Consider the following 17,590-nt stretch of genomic DNA (forward strand, 5'->3'; position numbering starts at 1 on the left):
GAAACCAACATGTGCGTCCCCGGCAGACGGCTGGGACAGGTGCCCTAGTTGGGGACCTTTACCAATGGAAATGACCAGAGCATTGGATCAAATTTAGTTTTGCTCTCTTATCGTCTAAATAAAAATTCAAAGTGGAGAAGGCGGCAGCGCACAAGCCAGGGCCTCTGCCCGCTCCGCCTAGTGGGGACGCGTCTTCCCTCCCAGGAAGGTCCAAATCGGCGCTGCCAGGCGCGCGCTCGCGCAGCCAGCCGCTAGCCCCAACCGCCCCACGCGCTGTCTTCTTACTGCCCCGGCGCAGGCGCGGGCGCACGCGCCGCCGCCGCCCGCCGTTCCTTCCCTCCCGCGGAGGTGGGGGTGTGTGTGAGAGAGAATCATTCTGTTTAACCCTGGGCTCCCCGCACCCACTTTAATTTGCTCAACCTTACTAATTTTCTTCCTTTTTCTCTCCCGGCTTCCCCCTTTTAATGCCAAAGGGGTTTGTATTCAATATGAGTCGGAGCGAGCCCCAACCTTAACCTCGCTCCTGCCACCGCCACTCTAGCCTTTTGCTCGGCTTTTCATCGAACTCGGCAAATTTTGCAAAAGGGGGGAGGGCTTTTTAAAATTGCATTTCCAAAAGTTCGCTATCTGGCCAGGCAAGGGGAGGGAGGAGGAGGGAGGGAATGGGGAGCAGGCCCCGCCCCGCCGCCCTTTGCAAATAAAAATCTGGGGGGGGGGGAGGAGCAGGAAGTGGCGGTGCGAGGGCTGCTGCACAGCTAACAGAGCCGCGTTCCGGACGGCAGCGCGTGCCCCGAGCTCTCTGCCTCCCCCCCGCCCGCCAGCCCGAGCCCAGCCCGCGGCCCCAGCAGCAGCCCGCAGAGCAGCCCCAGCAGCAGCGCCATGGCCGGGTGGAACGCCTACATCGACAGCCTCATGGCGGACGGGACCTGTCAGGACGCGGCCATCGTAGGCTACAAGGACTCGCCCTCCGTCTGGGCCGCCGTCCCCGGGAAGACCTTCGTTAGCATTACGGTACTTAGGGGCTTGTGCGGTCCCGGGCAATGGCCGGGCTTAGACCCTCAGGGAGAGACTTGGGTGGGGGCGGGCGCAGCCTAGCGAAAGCAGCGAGAGGCCGTGATCTGGTCCTCTGCCTGGAAGCGGCGCGAATGGCGGCTGCATGAATCTAGGTCTCTCTGTTGCCCCCCAGACCCTACGCCCCTCGGCGGCGGCGCCCATCCCGCCCGCCACCCCGCTTTCTGCGACGGGGCGTTACATCCGGGGCACAGGGCGGGGAGGGGCGCGCCGCCCGGTGCGGCGGCCCACTTCCGCCTCCTCCAGGGCGGGGCAGGCACGCGCTGCAATTTTAGCCTGGGATTATGATTGATAAGGGGGCTCGGGGAGCCTCGACTCCACTTTGGGCGGCCCGCTTGCGCTTCCTCCACCATTGTCTCCCCTTGTGCTGGTGGGAGCTCCAGGCGCGTGGCCTTGAGCCCTGGCCCGACCTCCGTGCGCTCCCTGCCCCTCCCAACTCCGTTAGAGAGGGCGAGGCCGACACACACACACACACACCCCCAATTCGGCACGTTAGCCTCAACATTCCTGTGAGGCCAGTCCCGGAAGTCCCCTCACCCTCCCTTCCCGCCATCCGGCCGGGCCTGGAGCAGGGGAACTTTGTGAGAAGTTCTGACACCGTAAAGTGAAGGAATAAGGTTGCTGCTGTCCCCACCACCACCTTCCCTAGCCACACTGCCCGGAAGTGAGGAGGGGGAGCGGAAGTTCGAATGGGGGGGAAGGGGATTTCCGGGCGGGAGGGTACCGGATATAAGGGTTTGAGGGGGGCAGAAAAAGAAAGGTTCCCCGTGATGTCTAGACACAAGACAGCCTGGTCCCCCAACCCTTAAAACTTTCTCAACTTTCCTAGAAAGCCCCCAGGGGTCGGCTTCCTCATCTTGGGGCGTAGACACCTGGACCTAAATGCTAAGTTACCGGGAGACCCAGGCGTCCGGGCTCCTAACAACGCCTGCAGAACCTTTGACCAAATAAGGACAAAGTTGCTTCTCCTCCTTCCCTGCCCCCTCCCTCACCCTCTCCGCTTCTGCTTTTCCTGAAGGACTGTTCTGAGCATCCAAAGGCTCCCCCTGGATCATTCATTGAATTTTGGTACCCAGGGTTTTTTCCCTTTGCTTTCCCCATTTAACATCAAGGTCTAGCAAAGTCTTCAAAAGAATGGTATTCTTTCTTCCCAGGCCCCATGAGTTTTCTCTGCACACCCCCACCACTCCATTTTTGGTGGTGTGTATGAAGCACATTCACCCCCATCTCCAGGGTAAATAGTGGATTCTTGGGAAACAAGTTAGCTGGTGCACTAACTTAACGCGATGATTGATTTTGATTCTTCCAGCCTGCTGAGGTTGGTGTCCTGGTAGGCAAAGACCGGTCAAGTTTTTTCGTGAATGGGTTGACACTTGGGGGCCAGAAATGTTCTGTGATCCGGGACTCACTGCTGCAGGATGGGGAATTTACAATGGATCTTCGTACCAAGAGCACCGGAGGAGCCCCCACCTTCAATGTCACTGTCACCATGACTGCCAAGAGTGAGTTTCTGTGGCACCCCTAACGTATCTCCTTTTGTTAGTCGTTGGGGTTTTCTCTGATCCCTCAATGTGAAGGTTGCAAACAGGGTTTTCTGGAAGTCTGCTGGATGTGGGAACCTTGGAGAATCCTTGGGCTCTGCCTCTGGCTCCCCATATTGTAAAGAAACTGAGTTACATTACCTTTTAAATCCCTTCCTGCCTTAAGCTTAGAGATTAGCTCACTTGGTATAGACTGTTGGGATATTGAGTTCTGTAAAAGCCTGAGAGGCAGGAAGCTCATCCACGGCAGCCTGCAGCCTGTGACCTCTAGTTTTGCCTTTTCTTCACTAGTCTTTAAGCTGGACTTTTTTCCTCCTTTGAAAAGCTCTATTGTTTTAGGGTGACTGACAGCTTGCCTGCGTGGGGGGGTAGCTGGTTGGGAGGAATGAGGTTAGGTTACAGCCCCCAGGGCTGGACAGCTGCTCAACAGCTGGCAGGGTTGAATTGTGACACCTGGGTCCTAGCCTCCTTTCTTTTTCCTCCAGCGCTAGTCCTGCTGATGGGCAAAGAAGGTGTCCACGGTGGTTTGATCAACAAGAAATGTTATGAAATGGCCTCCCACCTGCGGCGTTCCCAGTACTGACCTCATCTGTCCCCTCCCCCACCGCTCCCTTCAGCTTTTGCACCCTTTCTTTCCATACACACACATACCATTATTTTTTGGGCCATTACCCCATTTCCCTTATTGCTGCCAAAACCACATGGGCCGGGGGCTGGGGCTGGACAGACAGATACCTCCCCTTACCCATACCCCCTCCTGTGTGTGTTTGGAAAAAATTTGTTTTGGTTTTTTTTTTTTTTTCTGAATAAAAAAGATTCTACTAACAAGGTCCTGTGTGGTTTTGCACTTGGGGTATTAGTTGGAGTCGGGCACTGTGGCCCATGCCACTGAACTTAGCTATTTGCTTCTTGGCTGGGTCCAGACTGAACTCTGCATTCCTTCCCATTCCATTTTTCTGCTTTTCAGCCCCCAGGACTAAGTAGGTATTCTTCCATGTACCCAGTCAGATGGCCTGGGCCCCTCTACAGTGTCTTTCTCTTAGAGGCCCAGTTGACTCTGTAATGGAACATAGCCATCCAGACAAGAGAATGGGTCCAAGCCTGCGGGTGAGGCAGGGCTGCTTGAGTCATCCGTGTAGGTGGGGCTTCCCTCCCTGAGTCATAGCGAAGCAGCTGGGGCTGTCCCCTGACAAGTTAATCTCATGAAGTGATTCTTTTCCAGAATTTTACCTGTATATAAATGATCTTAATACCCCTTGTCCACAAAAACAATTTTATTAACCCAAGAAGTGAAGAACAATGTCCTATGGCTCCCAGCCACCTCAAAAGGATGAGGTGGGGTTTGAGAACCTAGGGTGGAAATGTCCCCTATCCCTTAGCTTATTAGACTGGAGGGAGAATTTGTGCAAATAGGATCACCAGAGGTGCCAAGTGTGGGAAGTTTCAGGCCAGGGCAGCAGATGAAGGAGAGGGTGAGGGGTCTGTGGAGGGGCCAGGAAAGACCAGGGGTGCTGGGGCTAGGGATCCAAAGGAGGTGGGAAGAGTAGGGCTAGAGCCCAGGAGTGGGGTCCACTCTGAAGCAGGCTGGTCCCTTGGCTCCCCTTCCTCATCACCTTCCTCTTGCCCCTGAGTCTCTTCCTCCTGTTCTTCATCCCCAGGACCCCGATGGACAGGCTGTTTGCAGATGGGGCAAGTCTTGCGGGTCTGAGTGAGCCAGGGGTCCACACAGCGGCTATGATAGGCTATGGAGAGGAGTATGTGAAGCACCCGGTCTCTGCAGATGGGGCAGGGGCACAGGCAAAGGTAGTGGTCTCACCATGAGCACAAGGCAGTACCCGAAGCTTGTCCCCATCCTCATACTCATCCAGACAGATGGCACAGACATCATATTGATCTCCTGGGAGAAGGAATGGATTCACTGAGCCATTTGGAGCTCACTATGGAAGGTTAGAGTTAAAACCTGTAAAGATTGCTTAGTTCTAGGTTTTACCAAGCCAGTGCAAGCTCTTAGGGCAGGACATAGAAAAACTTGGGGCTAGAGGGGGCAAGGAGAGATAAGAAGGGAAGTGGGTTGGGGGGAGGGTAAGAGGGGGAAAGCAGAAGTGGGAGGGACAAGGCTTCTGCCATAGCCTTATATGGCACTGGAGGCTCCAGGGCTAGATAACCCAACCCCTCACCTGTTTTGAGTCCAACCAGCTCCTTACATCTTTCTACTCCATACGCTCATACACAAGGTCAAAAATTTTACTTAATCATCTTTCTAGCTCCCACTCTACCCCTTTGCTTGTGGTTGGCAGTGTGTAAGAGATTCAAAAATGACATCTTCTAACACCTCACTGCTCTTTGTACCTCTTTAAGATGGGCCCTGTTCCCATGCCCTTACCCTTTTGATAGTCATGGGTAGGAATCTGTTTCAGTTGTTCTTTGGTAAGTCTGTTCCGCTGGAGCCGTTTCCGGTGTTGGATACAACGAACTATCTAGGGGTAAAGGAGAGTGCACCAGGGTTTAAGAAAAAAAAATTTGGAAAATCCAACAACCACCCCACTTCCCATCTCCAGACCCAGTCTGGTCTTAAGTTCTTCCCATGGCTACTTACCAGTACTGCTCCCATGGCTAAAACCAGCAGTCCTACAATTCCAGTAAAAGGAATGAGATAATAGCCCAAAGGGAAGCTACTGTCTGGAACCAGAAGCACCCGAGCCCTGAGGAAAAAGACAAGCCTCAAGCCAAACCAGGTAACTGGACTGGGAGAAGGTATGGGTGAGGTGAAAGAAAGATGAGCAAGGGCCTAAGCCTCTGTGGGTAGGGAGGGTTCCAGGCTGCCATGGAAAGGGTGGGAGAAGAGTGGGAAAAAGCATATGTCCTACCCCTTCTCATAGACAAAAAGGGCTCGTAGGTACTCTGCACTTCTCTCTCCGATAAATACAGATGGGATCCAAATCTGCTGTTGGATTTCCTCTGTAGGGAGCAGGATATTAGGGATTTAGCCTTCCACTTGATTCCCTGGAACTGACATTTGACACTTTTGCCCATCCCACCCACAGAACTAGTCTCTTTAGGTCTACTGACAGCCCAGTGGCACAGACTCCCCAGCCTTACCACTATTCCACACCATGTTCAGAAGCTCATTGGACTTTACATTGTGTACCACAGCTGCGCCATACCCGGCTTTCTGAGCATTTAGGACCTAAGGAGACAGCAGGGAGAGGAGTCATAACCCTTGCCTTTCCTCACTCCCAGTGTCATTTACCCTGCTTACCAGCTCCCATTTCACATTTAGCAACCTTGAGGTCAAAGTTGCAGTCGAATCTTCGAAGCAGTGCAATAAAGACTGACCCATTGACCGGGGCTGAGGGTGGCGGGGCAATGGGGCTGCAGGCATTTTCTGGGTGAGCCTCCACAAGGAACCCCTGAGGGATAAATGCAAACAGTTGGATTTTTCCATCTTTACATTCTGCTTCCCACAGGGCCTATCATGCATAATGCTACACACACACACACACACACACACACACACACACACACACACACACTATCTGTACTCTGCAGCTCTACCCTCATTAAATATTCTTGAGGTCTGAGCATCCCACTCAAATCAGAATCTACATCTCAGGTGATGCATGCATTTAATCCCAGACCTAGAAAGCAGAGGCAGGCAGGTCTTTGAATTGGAGGCCAGCCTGACCTACACAGAGAAACCTGTCTAAAAAAACCAAACGAAAAGCGGAATCTACGTCTCTCAGCTTCCTGAAGATGCAATTACGGTACACAACATCCCTTTACCAGAGGCTCCCTCGACTTCTCAAATTCTAGACTAATTTAGTTCTGTTTTTTTTTCCAGTTCCCTACTGATAATTCAGCTTGCTACTTGTTCGTGCCATTTTCACCAAATTTTTTCACATCTTTAAGTACAAAGAGCACATTCAATTTGCTTCATTTTCCAGTTACCCATCGTACAAACAACTCTATTGCTATCCGTGGTCCAACTATGTGGCAAGAACTTTGTAATAAATTACAGACATGCTTAATTCACTTACTAGTTAACTTCTATTACCCATTTTACTAAGGGTCAAAGAAAGACCGTCCACAGCCATCCATACAAACTCTAAGTAGCTCTAGAGACATGACTGATAAGCACCTGCTTTTTATCTTAATTCACTCTTCAGTCTCCCTCTCAAATTTGACAGTTCTAGGACACTGCCTTCTACCTCTAGATTCTGGACTCTATCTCTGTATTGGGCATGGTCATGTCCTTAGGTATTTGGGGTGGGGGGAGCTGTGTTGTTGGTGATTCAATTTCACTACGTTAGGTGAGCACCCTACCACTGGGCTCTATCCACAGCCCAATGCATTCCGTTACTAACTCGACTACTTCCTACCTCCAGTTTGATCCAGAGCAAGGCTACTCAACCCCTGCCTAGGATAGAGACTATAAGGAAATGAGCGCGTCACCTGGAGTCCCTCCTCGCTCAAGGAAGCCCCAAACAGAGCTGGGAGGTCTGCAAAGTCCATGCTGGCATTGTGCTCGGAGATCTGCAGACAAAATAGTCCGTTTCTCTCTTCAGCCTGAAGCCCCTTTACAGCACCCTTCCCCCATCCGACCCTTAGACTCACCGCTCGAATAAGCCCTCGGATAGGGTATGCTCCCCACAGCACAGTAGCCACAACAACAGGAAGCGGGAAGGCCGCAGGGTGCATGGCAGCGGGTGTGTGTGTATGTGTGTGAGGTTGAGGAGGTCGCGTCCTGATAGTAGGAGGAGAAGCCAAGTTCTGCGCCTTCTCTGCCTCTCCTTAAGGATCCCAGGGGTCCAACCACCCCCAGGTCCCACTTCTCAGCTACATGGGGGCGTCGGGGAAGGAACTGCGACTCGGGAAGTAAGGTATAAAACCAGCTTAGTGGAGCTGGGAGGGAGACAATGTATCTTTCTCTGATGCAGAAATAAAACGGAGAATAGAAAGAAGACAAACAGGTAACAGAAAAACTTCAGGAGGGGTGGGGGAATCTCAAAGAGGTGGGACTTCCGGCCAGGTAAGCTGTCTTCCGATCCCCCTGGAAAAGGGTTTCCGGTAAAGAAAGGCCGCTTCCAGTATTGGACGCTCAGGACGTAGGACTTCCGGTCCTAAAAGGCTGGCCGAAAGAGAGTTCCTGCGGAGATGGAGGGAGCTCCGATGCCCAGAAGACGATCTAATTTTTTCCCCTCATCGCCCGAGATCGTGGAGCTGCCCTGTTTACAAACCTCTCCTCCGTCTGGTAGCTGCGGTACCTTCAAATATCGCGAGAGTGCTCATCTCCATCTCTACCACCACCCCTTCTCGCCGTGGAAACTTATCGCGAGAAGCTTCCTAGTCCTAACTGGGCTGACTCACTCGTTCTCGCGAGATTTTCAAACAAACTAGTTTCCCGCGATTCCAGTTCGGGAAGGGTGGGAGACACAGAGTGGCTTCCTAAGTCAGCCACGCCCCTTCACTCACTCTTCCCAGCCCCGCCTCATTCCCGGCCGTCTTTGCGCTACGCGCCTGCGCTCGTCCTCCCCCCCCCCCCCAGCTTCTAGCTGGAGCTAGACTTGCCTGTCGGAGGGGCGTGCGCGCGCGCGCCCTCGCCCTGTTGCGCGCTGGTGTCACCTTGGGCGCGAGCCGGGCTGTGCGTGCTCGGGACCCAAAGTCGAGGGCCATCAAGGGGCGATGGCGGCGACCGCGAGTCCCGGGGCTGGCCGGATGGACGGGAAGCCCCGTACCTCCCCTAAGTCCGTCAAGTTCCTGTTTGGGGGCCTGGCTGGGTAAGCTCAGGCCCCAGGGATAGGGAAAAGGAGGAAGGAACGGGCGCAAGCAACTGGGCCCAGGGCATCTCGGGGTATGTTGCAGTAAATTGAGCCGGTACGGGGTAACCATGATGTCCTGAGATTTGCGAGGTGCCTGATGGACTGCCAGGACCTAGTCACCCATTGCAGCGCCCCTACTGAGGTGGCTGCATTCAAGGGTCATTGCCCCGTGTTTACAACCACCATTGCTCCACTGTGCATGTTTGTGTTGTGGGTCTAGCTTGGGGTCCTAGGTTGTGGATGCCCTCTCCACCGCTCCTTAGACTGCCTGCAGTCCAGTTCTGCTTGGACTCTAAGGAACTGCCTGAAGCATTTTGGTTTTCATGGTTCTTACTGGACAACTTGACTTTTTTTTTCTGGCACATTGCCTTCCGCGCACATATTTACGTACATGCCCACCAGCCTCCTGAATCTTTAGCTGCCCGTCAGACTCTGACCCTTGTAACTTCTTGCTGCCGGGTTGCAGTAGACACTGGTCTACCTGGACCAGCCGACCTGACTCCTTGCCTTACTGCCTCACTTCAGGATGGGTGCTACAGTTTTCGTGCAGCCTCTGGACTTGGTGAAGAACCGGATGCAGTTAAGTGGTGAAGGGGCCAAGACTCGAGAGTACAAAACCAGCTTCCACGCCCTCACCAGCATCCTGAAGGCAGAAGGACTGAAGGGCATTTATACTGGGTACTGGGGCGTCAGTTTGGTGAGGGAGGCTGTGGGTTAGCAGGTCCAGGCCTTGGCCTGATACCCGGTGCTGACATTTCTCCTCCTCAGGCTGTCAGCAGGCCTGCTCCGCCAGGCCACCTACACCACTACTCGTCTTGGCATCTATACTGTGTTGTTTGAACGCCTGACCGGGGCTGATGGTACACCCCCTGGCTTTCTGCTGAAGGCCCTGATTGGCATGACAGCAGGTGCAACTGGGGCATTTGTGGGAACGCCAGCCGAGGTGGCACTTATCAGGATGACTGCTGATGGCCGGTGAGTTCCAGGTCTACCCCAGCCCCATTTCCGGAATGTAGAACGAAAGGCTTAGGTTTTAGGTTTTTTTGTTTTGTTTTGTTTTGTTTGTTTGTTTGTTTGTTTTTCAAGACAGGGTTTCTCTGTAGCTTTGGAGCCTGTCCTGGAACTAAAACTAGCTCTTGTAGACCAGGCTGGACTCGAACTCAGAGATCCTCCTGCCTCTGCCTCCCAAGAGTTGGGATTAAAGGCGTCACTGCCCAGTGGTTTTACATATTTTTGTTAGCCAACTTCTGCATCAGGGCACGTACCTACCTGCTCGGGCCTCCCTTTCTTTGTTCCTATGGACCCTGAACTGTCCTGATCGTGACTTTTCCCTGCCTTTTCCCCAGGCTTCCAGCTGATCAGCGCCGTGGCTACAAAAACGTGTTTAATGCCCTAATTCGAATTGCCAGGGAAGAGGGAGTCCCCACGCTGTGGCGGGTGCGCAGAGGGGTTGTCCTGGGGGTGTGGGGTCAAGCCTTTGGCATTTTTGACTCTCTCTCCATTGCTTTCATCCTCTCGCCTCAGGGTTGCATCCCTACCATGGCTCGAGCTGTCGTTGTCAACGCTGCCCAGCTTGCCTCCTACTCCCAATCCAAGCAGTTCTTGCTGGACTCAGGTGAGAAACCCAGGGCTGAATACTCAATGCCCAGTCTGGCCTGAGCTCCCTGAGAGTTGACTGCCACCTTCTGCTCCCCCTCCCAGGCTACTTCTCTGACAACATTCTGTGCCACTTCTGTGCCAGCATGATCAGTGGCCTCGTCACCACTGCCGCTTCCATGCCTGTGGACATCGTCAAAACTAGGTGAGCCCGTAGCCTGGGACTTGAGGATTTGGGGGGGGGGGCTTCCTTCTGTCTTTCATGCACGTACTTCCTCTCTTTCAGGATCCAGAATATGCGAATGATTGATGGGAAGCCAGAGTACAAGAATGGGCTGGTGAGGAGGCAGGGAGGGGGGCTCGGGTCAGAGTGTGCAGGTGCCCTGGGAGGGCTATGAAGGGAGCTGGGTATGGAGTCCTGGAGGCCACGTCCTAGCCTCAGCACTTGCCTGCCTGTCTGTCTAGGATGTGCTGATGAAAGTCGTCCGCTATGAGGGTTTCTTCAGCCTGTGGAAGGGCTTCACACCATACTATGCCCGACTGGGCCCCCACACTGTCCTCACCTTCATCTTCTTGGAACAGATGAACAAGGCCTACAAGCGTCTCTTCCTCAGTGGCTGATGTGGCAAGCTCCTGGAACTAGAGTGCCAGGGCCCCCAGGTCACCTGCTGCTCCTACAGTGGATGTGCCCCAGGGGCCTGGATTCTGCTACCCTGGGCTCCTCTATTTATTTTCCCTCTACAGTGTGGTTTACTCCTTTGTGGTAAAGAACTTTAATCTGTTCTACCCCTGCTCCAGCTTGCCGTGCCTGACCTGATGCTTAGGATCATTCTGTCCCTGGCTAGTCCTAGGAGGACTTGAAAAACTTCCCTAAGGATTTCTAGTTATCTCTTGGGTATTAGTTTCAGGACACACAACACAGCAGACCTCTCTCTCTGGGGAAAGCAAGACAGAGCTGAGGAGACAGGAGAGAGTAGAAGTTATCCAGATGGCCAAAAGGGTCTGTGGTGGATGTGGCTTCCTCCTCCCTGAGGACGAAATTAATAAATTGGATTGATAACACCAACCCCAAATCTGGATAGTCTTGAGGATCCTAGGGGGAGCTAACTGCACAAAGAAGCTGATGTCTCTGGAAAACAAACTGGAGTTTTTAACAAAAAATATTAAAGAAAATCACCCACTGGTTTTATGAAAATACTATGTAAATCAGTGATACCTCAGCGGCAGACAGAAAGAAAACGGCCTTGTGCGCTGCTTGCAAGCCATTTGCCCAAAAATGCAGTGCCTCGCAATCGGATCAGAGTTCTCAGGAAAGGCCTCTGGGAGTTCCTCACTGCCTTTGCAGTATAAGGAGTAAGGGGTAATGAGTGTAAATTGAAGCAAGTGGGATGTGGTGACACACACCTTTAACCTCAGCACCCAGGAGGCAGAGGCCAGCAGATTTCTGAGTTCAAGGCCAGCCTGGTCTACAAAGTGAGTTCCAGGACAGCCAGGGCTGTGAGGACAAACCTGTCTTGAAAAATAAAAAAAAAAAATCTAAGTTGGACTTCTGTGGGCTGGAGCCACAGGGGTTGAGAGTGCAGTCAAACACAAAAGATTGAGGAAAGAAAGAATATTGGCTAGAAACTGGGTTGGCTGGGGAAAAGTGATTTTTTTTTTAACCCATTTCTTAAGTGTGATTCACAGACCCTCAAGGATCCTACAAACTTCTTGGACCATGAAGAGATATGGGAAGGTCAAACCAAACCAGGAGTGCTGGGCAGCCCGAGGGCTGTATGCCAGGCCAGAGAAACAGGCAGGCAGCAGGTGTGAGCTGTCCCCTTGGCAGAGCCTCAATGCAAAAGACATTAGTGCAGCTTCCTGGTGCCCCTGCTGCTCCTTTCCTTAATCCTTCCCTGTGCACTGACCTAGGCCACTCCAAGTGATTGCTTGGAGACATCTGAAGCCTGCATGCACCTTTTCTTAAGTAGTTTAGAGTTCAATAAGATGAGGAGGCCAGGCAGTGGTGGTGCACGTCTTTAATCCCATCACTTGGGAGGCAGAGGCAGACCAATCTCTGAGTTTGAGGCAGACTGGTCTACAGAGTGAGTTCCAGAACAGCCAGAGCTACACACACAAAAACCTCGTCTCAAAAAAAAAAAAAAAAAAAAAAGATGACAGGAACATTTGAAAATGGCTATGTCTGTGGACTGCACCCTGCCTAACTTAGGAGAGACTTGTTCGTGGTAGCAGTCAGATAGGTTGAGGAGGAGGGCAGAGGCAGAACTCTGAGCTGAAGTGAGCACAGAGGTTCAGAGGGGGAACCCTGCTGGCACAGAAGACCCCTGTTCAAGCCCACAGTACCATGGAGATGAAGCAGAACTGGTAGGTGGAGTTCATGAAGAAAAGTCCTTAATGGGTAACTTCTAAGGTTTGTCCTCTACCTGGAAGAGTTCAAGGCGGAAAGGAGATTCAGCCAGATTCACAGGAGATCTAGAACCATCTGGAGAAGGGCAGTCGGTAGAGCCAGCCTTTCTTCCTTTATCTGGGTCCCAAGCCCTCGATTGAACAGAGATGAGGTGTGGAAGACCTCACTGGTGAGATTAGCAAATGGCCAAATCAGGGGATTTGGGGAAGAGAAGGGACCTGCTACATCTAAGTTTCTTCAGTCAAACCGACCAGGGTGACACACCCTTTCCCAATCCTGACCTGACCTGGCTAGTGAGGAGAGTTGTATTTGGAAGCCATGGGTGTGAGGAATGTACCCACCTCTGCTACCCAGCTGCACGCAGGCTTTTGCACTGCCTATCAGCTCTGAGACATGGTTCTGGGGTTGTCTGAGGTAGCCTAGTGGGTACCCAAACCCTGTAGAAGAGTCAGTAAGGTCGAGGAAGTGTCCTACCCACCCCGCAGGTACAACTGGAGGTTTGTTGGGTGTTTGGGATCAGGATGGGGGCGGTTAGGACCTTGGGAATTCCTGTAACAGGTGCTTCAGTCATTCTCGTCTCTCATAGAAAGCTACGTTTTCTTTTTAAAAGCAATTTTATTATTCAGATAACACTAGAAGATAAGTGTTAAACAGGGAAAACATTCACAATACTTAGGGATAATGTTCCTGTCTTGATTCATGGCTTTCCAAGTTTTCTTCCATGTGTGAACACATAGGAGCCATGCTCCATTTCTATTCGCTTTTTCTTTATGGCTTTATCCCCAAGGCCATAGCAGTGATCATGTGACCTGGCAGTGTTCTAAGTAACATAGGGAGCTTGGTTCTGTGATTACCCAGTTGTATGATCTCACTGCTTCTGATTTGTGTGGTCTAGATGTAAAAGGGGCTTCAGATAAAGAAGTAAATAGAATGTCTGCGTGGCAGTCTCATCCCCACCCCAGCTAGATCCCTGTAGAGTCCTTCTGAGGATCTCCAAGGTACTCACCTTCACAGACTGTGACCTGAGTACCTAATACCCACTGTTCCCAATAGGTCCTGACCACGACCCTGGCTCAGAGCTGAGGGCCGCCGTCCTGCTACCAGAGGCCCAACATGCCCATTACGCCTTACCCATAGGAAAAGGCTGGAACGGAAAGTAGGGAGTGACCCTTGAAAGAAGAGCAGCCAGGCCCGGGGCACAGTTACTTGCCTTGCTCTCTGCACCTCCAGACTCGTGGTGTATGTGCCTGTGGCCAACGCGGCAGGTTGGTCCAAGTCCAGAGTGTGTGGTTTTACATGCCAGATCCAGGTCAGCAACAAAATGAGTATCACAGAGGCAAATAGGAGCCAGAGGAGACCCAGAATATAAAAAACCAGGGGGAGGAGGCAGCAAAAGTCAGAATTGAGAAAAGGGTCGCTTTTGGAAGTATCAGAGTTTGCTTGAACTATCTCTTGGGAAGTTATGAAGCTGTTCACTTCTGGGACTCCTGTAATAGGTTCGAGGGTAGAGAGCAAAGTGAGTTCTGTGGGAAAAGGTAGTTCTAAAATGGTCTCACTTGGGGTAGACGCTGGGGCGGCCAGGGTAGTAATGAAGACCGGGGTGAGAGCAGACACTGGAGTGGCTGGGGTAGTGCTGCTGGGCTCTGGGGTAGTCAGGGTGGAGGTGGTAAGCACTGGTGTGGTGCTGGGCTCTGGGGTAGTCGGGGTGGAGGTGGTAAGCACTGGTGTGGTGCTGGGCTCTGGGGTAGTCAGGGTGGAGGTGGTAAGCACTGGTGTGGTGCTGGGCTCTGGGGTAGTCAGGGTGGCAGTAGTAGACGCTGGGTTGGTGCTGGACTCTGGGGTAGCTAGGATGGAAGTGGTAGGCTCTGGAATAGTCGGGGTAGAATTGGTAAGCATGGGTGTGGAGTGGGGCACTGGGGTAGCCGGGGTGGAAGTGGTAGGCACTGGGGTGGTTGGGATGGTGGTGGGTGTAGTATTGAGTTTTAGATTATAAAGAGGTGTGCTGGACTGCATGGTCTGTGGGAGTGTGGTGAAACCTGGAATCTGTATATGTTTTTTAGTGGGTTTGTGGGTTGGAGGCCAAGAAGTCATCTGGCTGTCTGGAGAAGAAGACTCTAAGAGTTGGCCCCAGTGGGTAGTCTGGGCTTTAGTGTTAGTAGAAAACTTAACCTCAGTCCTTGTAGTTAGTACATCAGTCCTTGTAGCAGGTACATCAGAGACAGTGTCGTAGTCATCATAGTCTGTGGAATCCCTGTCACCACTGGTAGGGCAGTCCTTCCCTGCGTAGGAGTAGACAGGTGCGTAGCCCAAATTGGCACATCGTACACTGGCCACATTAGGGGTCATAGCCTTGACATCCACACCCTGCTTCCATAAGTAGACATTGTTGGAATTTTGCTTGAGCCAGTTTCGGAGGTAGAGAATCTCACAATCACAATACCAGGTGTTGGCATGAAGAAAAACATAAGGCAAGAAGAGGGTCCCAAAGAAGCCCTTTGGTATTGTACGAAGCCAGTTCCCTTGAAGGTAGAGGGTGTCAAGATCTTCCAGCCCATCTAGGAGCCCGTGGGGCAGCTCACGTAGATGGTTGTTGGCCAGATTGAGTTTCTTCAGATTGGTTGTAGACACCAAGAGCCCGGGGGGCAGACTCTTCAGAATATTGTTCTGCAGGTAGAGCTCCTGCAGTTGGCTTAGGCCTTCCAGGACACCGGGAGACAGGGAGACCAGCTGGTTGAAGGAGAGGTCAAGGATAGTGAGTGCAGGCAGTGCCCGTCCTAGGGAGGGCACACTTTGCAGGCTGTTGTGGGATAAATGCAGGTTCTCCAGCTTGGACAGTTTCTCACTGGTCTGCAGGCTGGTCAGCTCACATTCATCTAGGTATAGCCGAGTGAGGTGAGTGAAATGCGCCACAGACGCTGTGGAGAAGGTAACCAGCTTGTTCTTGGCCAGGAAGAGGATGCCTGTGTCTGCCGGCAGGTCTGCGGGCAGTGCTGTCAGCTTCTGGTTCTCACAGTTGACTTCCAGCAGGCTGGTCACTTGGGAGATATCACAAGGGGACTGGGAATGTAAGGGACTTGGCAGCAAGAACAGCAAGATGAAGAGAGCCATAGGAACCTGTGGGCAAAGGGAGTTAAAGGATTACCACCCTGGTCCTTGGCATAATTTTTCTAGGCTCCAACCTTTCACTGCTGTAGCTCTTGAGATCACTTCCAGAAACAGCTTCGCTCCCTCCCAGATTTTTCCCTTCTCTTCTACCCTGTCCTCAGTCCTTAGTTCTTATTCCCTCCTCAGATCTTCCTCTTCTAGTCCCAGCCCCAGCTTACAGTCAGGCAGAAAGACCTCTGAAGGCACAGAGCTTCTTCCAGGGTGTGACTTGGTCCTCCTCTCTTCCAGCTCCAAGGAGAGCCAGGCCAAGAGCAGGAAGGAGATAGAAATGGGGAGGAAATGACAACCTGATAACCAACTCCTGTCACCCAGGGGACAGTCTCCCTCCCGGGCACAGGCCTTATCACCTCCCTCCACAGCTTTCCCCAGGACCCTCCTTTGGTTTTATACTCTCCCTTCCTTTCCTTCCACCCTGGAGAGATCTAGAGACTCTCTGGCCACCTACTTTGTGCAGCTTCCAAAAGCCTCTCCACGTGCTACCCTCTCTCCTCCATAGCTATTCTTAGAGGTGCCTGGTTTGCCTTCACTACTTCTTTACACCTACTGCCACCTCTCCTAGCCCTCAACGGATTCCCTCTGCAGCCTAAGACTGCTGGCACCCTCTATTCTGTATCCACTGGATACGTTACTGCTACTCTCTAAACTCTCTGCAGCATCCATACCCAATGTTACTCTCTCCTGGGGACATGACAGTGACACTCATTTTCTTGGTTTTCCTCTTGCTTGTGTGTTGGTCCTCAGACTCCTCTATAGGTCCGTCTTCCTCTACCTTTCTGGAGTATTCTTTGACTGTCTTAACATATACTCCACAAGTGCCTTGGACATATTTTGCTGCACCTCTAATCACCACTTCTGGCTCAGACTCGTTTTGATCTCTGCTGTATACCCTTTTTCCTGAGGTCTAGATACTTATGCCTGAGTGTCTCTTAGACTTCTCTTTTCCATGTTCTACAAGCACAGAAACAGCGTGCCTCGCATTTGAGAGGCTCAAATAGGAAGATCATAAGTTTGAAGCCAGCTTGGGCTATAAAGACCCTTCTCATGAAAAACAAACAAATAAAAACAACTAAAACCGGTCTGGAGAGATGGCTCAGAGGTTAAGAGCATTGCCTGCTCTTCCAAAGGTCCTGAGTTCAATTCCCAGCAACTACATGGTGGCTCACAGCCATCTGTAATGGGGTCTGGTGCCCTCTTCTGGCCTGCAGACATATACACAGACAGAATGTTGTATACATGATAAATAAATAAATATTTTAAAAAAAAAAAAAAACAACTAAAACCAAAACTCCAATATATCAAAAATTGACTTCATTATCAAAATGGCTTCATCTGCTAGCCATGGAGGTGCAGGACTGTCTACTCTTAGTCCTGAGGAAGCAGAGGCAGGAAGATCATGAATTCAGGACCAGCCTGGGCTTTATACTGAGACTTTATTTCCAAAGAAACTCACAGAAAAATAATATTCCTCTGTTGCTCATAACCACTCATTTACCTGATCATTCTAAATACTCCCAATACCACTGCCTTCTTCAGACTCCACCCATTATCGAGACTTGCTGAAATAACTCTGGTTTCTTTCATATCTCCCCACCTCCCTCCCCAGCCCAAGGCACTATCTTCCCTTTCCCAGTAGCCTTCTGGTTGATCTCTGAAAAATCTAACTTCCCCTCTGTTTCCCATGGAAGAACTGCAAGTGTCAACTACGTGAACCCACCAGTGGCTCATGATGACTCTCAGCAGGCAGTCTGAAGTACCTGCGTTGGTCTTCAGAGTCTTACAAGATCGGAATCTTACCTAACTACCTGCTCAGTCTGCTTGTTTAGCGCTTTCCCCTCTCCTGATTATTCTTTCCTGTACTTGAACTTTCACTCATTACCTCTTTCCTAACACTTAATTATCTGGTAAATTCCAGCACAAGATTCATTCCTCTGGAAACTTTTCTGATTTTTCAAGCCTGGGTTAGTTGTCTGTTGGATCACTGCCCCATCTAA

General features: G+C 51.7%; 4 protein-coding genes across 6 annotated transcripts; 2 read left to right on the forward strand and 2 right to left on the reverse strand.

The window, feature by feature from the left end:
* Positions 1–731: 731 nt before the first annotated feature.
* Pfn1 (profilin 1) lies at positions 732–3,440 on the forward strand. Its single transcript, XM_048448736.3, has 3 exons — positions 732–1,011; positions 2,381–2,573; positions 3,098–3,440. Exons 1-3 carry the CDS (start codon positions 880–882, stop codon positions 3,193–3,195), a joined length of 423 nt encoding a protein of 140 aa, XP_048304693.2. The 5' UTR covers positions 732–879; the 3' UTR covers positions 3,196–3,440.
* A 428-nt stretch (positions 3,441–3,868) lies between these two features.
* On the reverse strand, positions 3,869–8,005 carry Rnf167 (ring finger protein 167). 2 transcript variants are annotated; one of them, XM_048448552.3, is made up of 10 exons: positions 7,850–8,005; positions 7,227–7,758; positions 7,065–7,145; positions 5,897–6,022; positions 5,712–5,799; positions 5,480–5,570; positions 5,209–5,314; positions 4,996–5,089; positions 4,429–4,509; positions 3,869–4,354 (listed from the first exon to the last, which is right to left on the reverse strand). In XM_048448552.3, exons 2-10 carry the CDS (start codon positions 7,308–7,310, stop codon positions 4,056–4,058), a joined length of 1,050 nt encoding a protein of 349 aa, XP_048304509.1. In that variant the 5' UTR covers positions 7,311–7,758; positions 7,850–8,005; the 3' UTR covers positions 3,869–4,055. The 2 variants fall into 2 exon arrangements, with proteins under 2 accessions (XP_048304509.1, XP_048304508.1); XM_048448551.3 differs by having other exon boundaries at positions 7,227–7,994.
* A 183-nt stretch (positions 8,006–8,188) lies between these two features.
* Slc25a11 (solute carrier family 25 member 11) lies at positions 8,189–11,222 on the forward strand. Of its 2 annotated transcripts, none has more exons than XM_048448554.3 (8): positions 8,189–8,389; positions 8,957–9,109; positions 9,200–9,406; positions 9,778–9,868; positions 9,956–10,046; positions 10,133–10,232; positions 10,314–10,365; positions 10,493–11,222. In XM_048448554.3, the coding sequence occupies exons 1-8, from the start codon at positions 8,295–8,297 to the stop codon at positions 10,646–10,648; spliced, it is 945 nt and encodes a 314-aa protein (XP_048304511.1). In that variant the 5' UTR covers positions 8,189–8,294; the 3' UTR covers positions 10,649–11,222. The 2 variants fall into 2 exon arrangements, with proteins under 2 accessions (XP_048304511.1, XP_085551345.1); XM_085695219.2 differs by having other exon boundaries at positions 8,341–8,463.
* Positions 11,223–13,029: 1,807 nt separating this feature from the next.
* On the reverse strand, positions 13,030–15,856 carry Gp1ba (glycoprotein Ib platelet subunit alpha). Its single transcript, XM_048448550.3, has 2 exons — positions 15,758–15,856; positions 13,030–15,548 (listed from the first exon to the last, which is right to left on the reverse strand). The coding sequence occupies exon 2, from the start codon at positions 15,540–15,542 to the stop codon at positions 13,443–13,445; it is 2,100 nt and encodes a 699-aa protein (XP_048304507.3). The 5' UTR covers positions 15,543–15,548; positions 15,758–15,856; the 3' UTR covers positions 13,030–13,442.
* Between the last annotated feature and the right edge of the window lie 1,734 nt (positions 15,857–17,590).

This window comes from Myodes glareolus, chromosome 9 (genome assembly GCF_982192425.1).
Source record: "Myodes glareolus chromosome 9, mMyoGla1.1, whole genome shotgun sequence".
Taxonomy (NCBI): domain Eukaryota; kingdom Metazoa; phylum Chordata; class Mammalia; order Rodentia; family Cricetidae; genus Myodes; species Myodes glareolus.

What these genes read in the sequence shown, in the direction of transcription:
- Pfn1 (XM_048448736.3), top strand. Translation starts at nt 880, where the DNA reads ATGGCCGGGTGGAACGCCTACATCGACAGCCTCATGGCGGACGGGACC. An exon ending in AGACCTTCGTTAGCATTACG is followed by an intron (nt 1,012 to 2,380) that starts GTACTTAGGGGC and finishes TGATTCTTCCAG; the next exon opens with CCTGCTGAGGTTGGTGTCCT. An exon ending in TGTCACCATGACTGCCAAGA is followed by an intron (nt 2,574 to 3,097) that starts GTGAGTTTCTGT and finishes TTTTTCCTCCAG; the next exon opens with CGCTAGTCCTGCTGATGGGC.
- Rnf167 (XM_048448552.3), bottom strand. Translation starts at nt 7,310, where the DNA reads ATGCACCCTGCGGCCTTCCCGCTTCCTGTTGTTGTGGCTACTGTGCTG. An exon ending in TCCGAGGGCTTATTCGAGCG is followed by an intron (nt 7,146 to 7,226) that starts GTGAGTCTAAGG and finishes TTTTGTCTGCAG; the next exon opens with ATCTCCGAGCACAATGCCAG. An exon ending in TAGCCATGGGAGCAGTACTG is followed by an intron (nt 5,090 to 5,208) that starts GTAAGTAGCCAT and finishes CTTTACCCCTAG; the next exon opens with ATAGTTCGTTGTATCCAACA.
- Slc25a11 (XM_048448554.3), top strand. Translation starts at nt 8,295, where the DNA reads ATGGCGGCGACCGCGAGTCCCGGGGCTGGCCGGATGGACGGGAAGCCC. An exon ending in GCAGTTCTTGCTGGACTCAG is followed by an intron (nt 10,047 to 10,132) that starts GTGAGAAACCCA and finishes TCCCCCTCCCAG; the next exon opens with GCTACTTCTCTGACAACATT. An exon ending in GTGGACATCGTCAAAACTAG is followed by an intron (nt 10,233 to 10,313) that starts GTGAGCCCGTAG and finishes CCTCTCTTTCAG; the next exon opens with GATCCAGAATATGCGAATGA.
- Gp1ba (XM_048448550.3), bottom strand. Translation starts at nt 15,542, where the DNA reads ATGGCTCTCTTCATCTTGCTGTTCTTGCTGCCAAGTCCCTTACATTCC.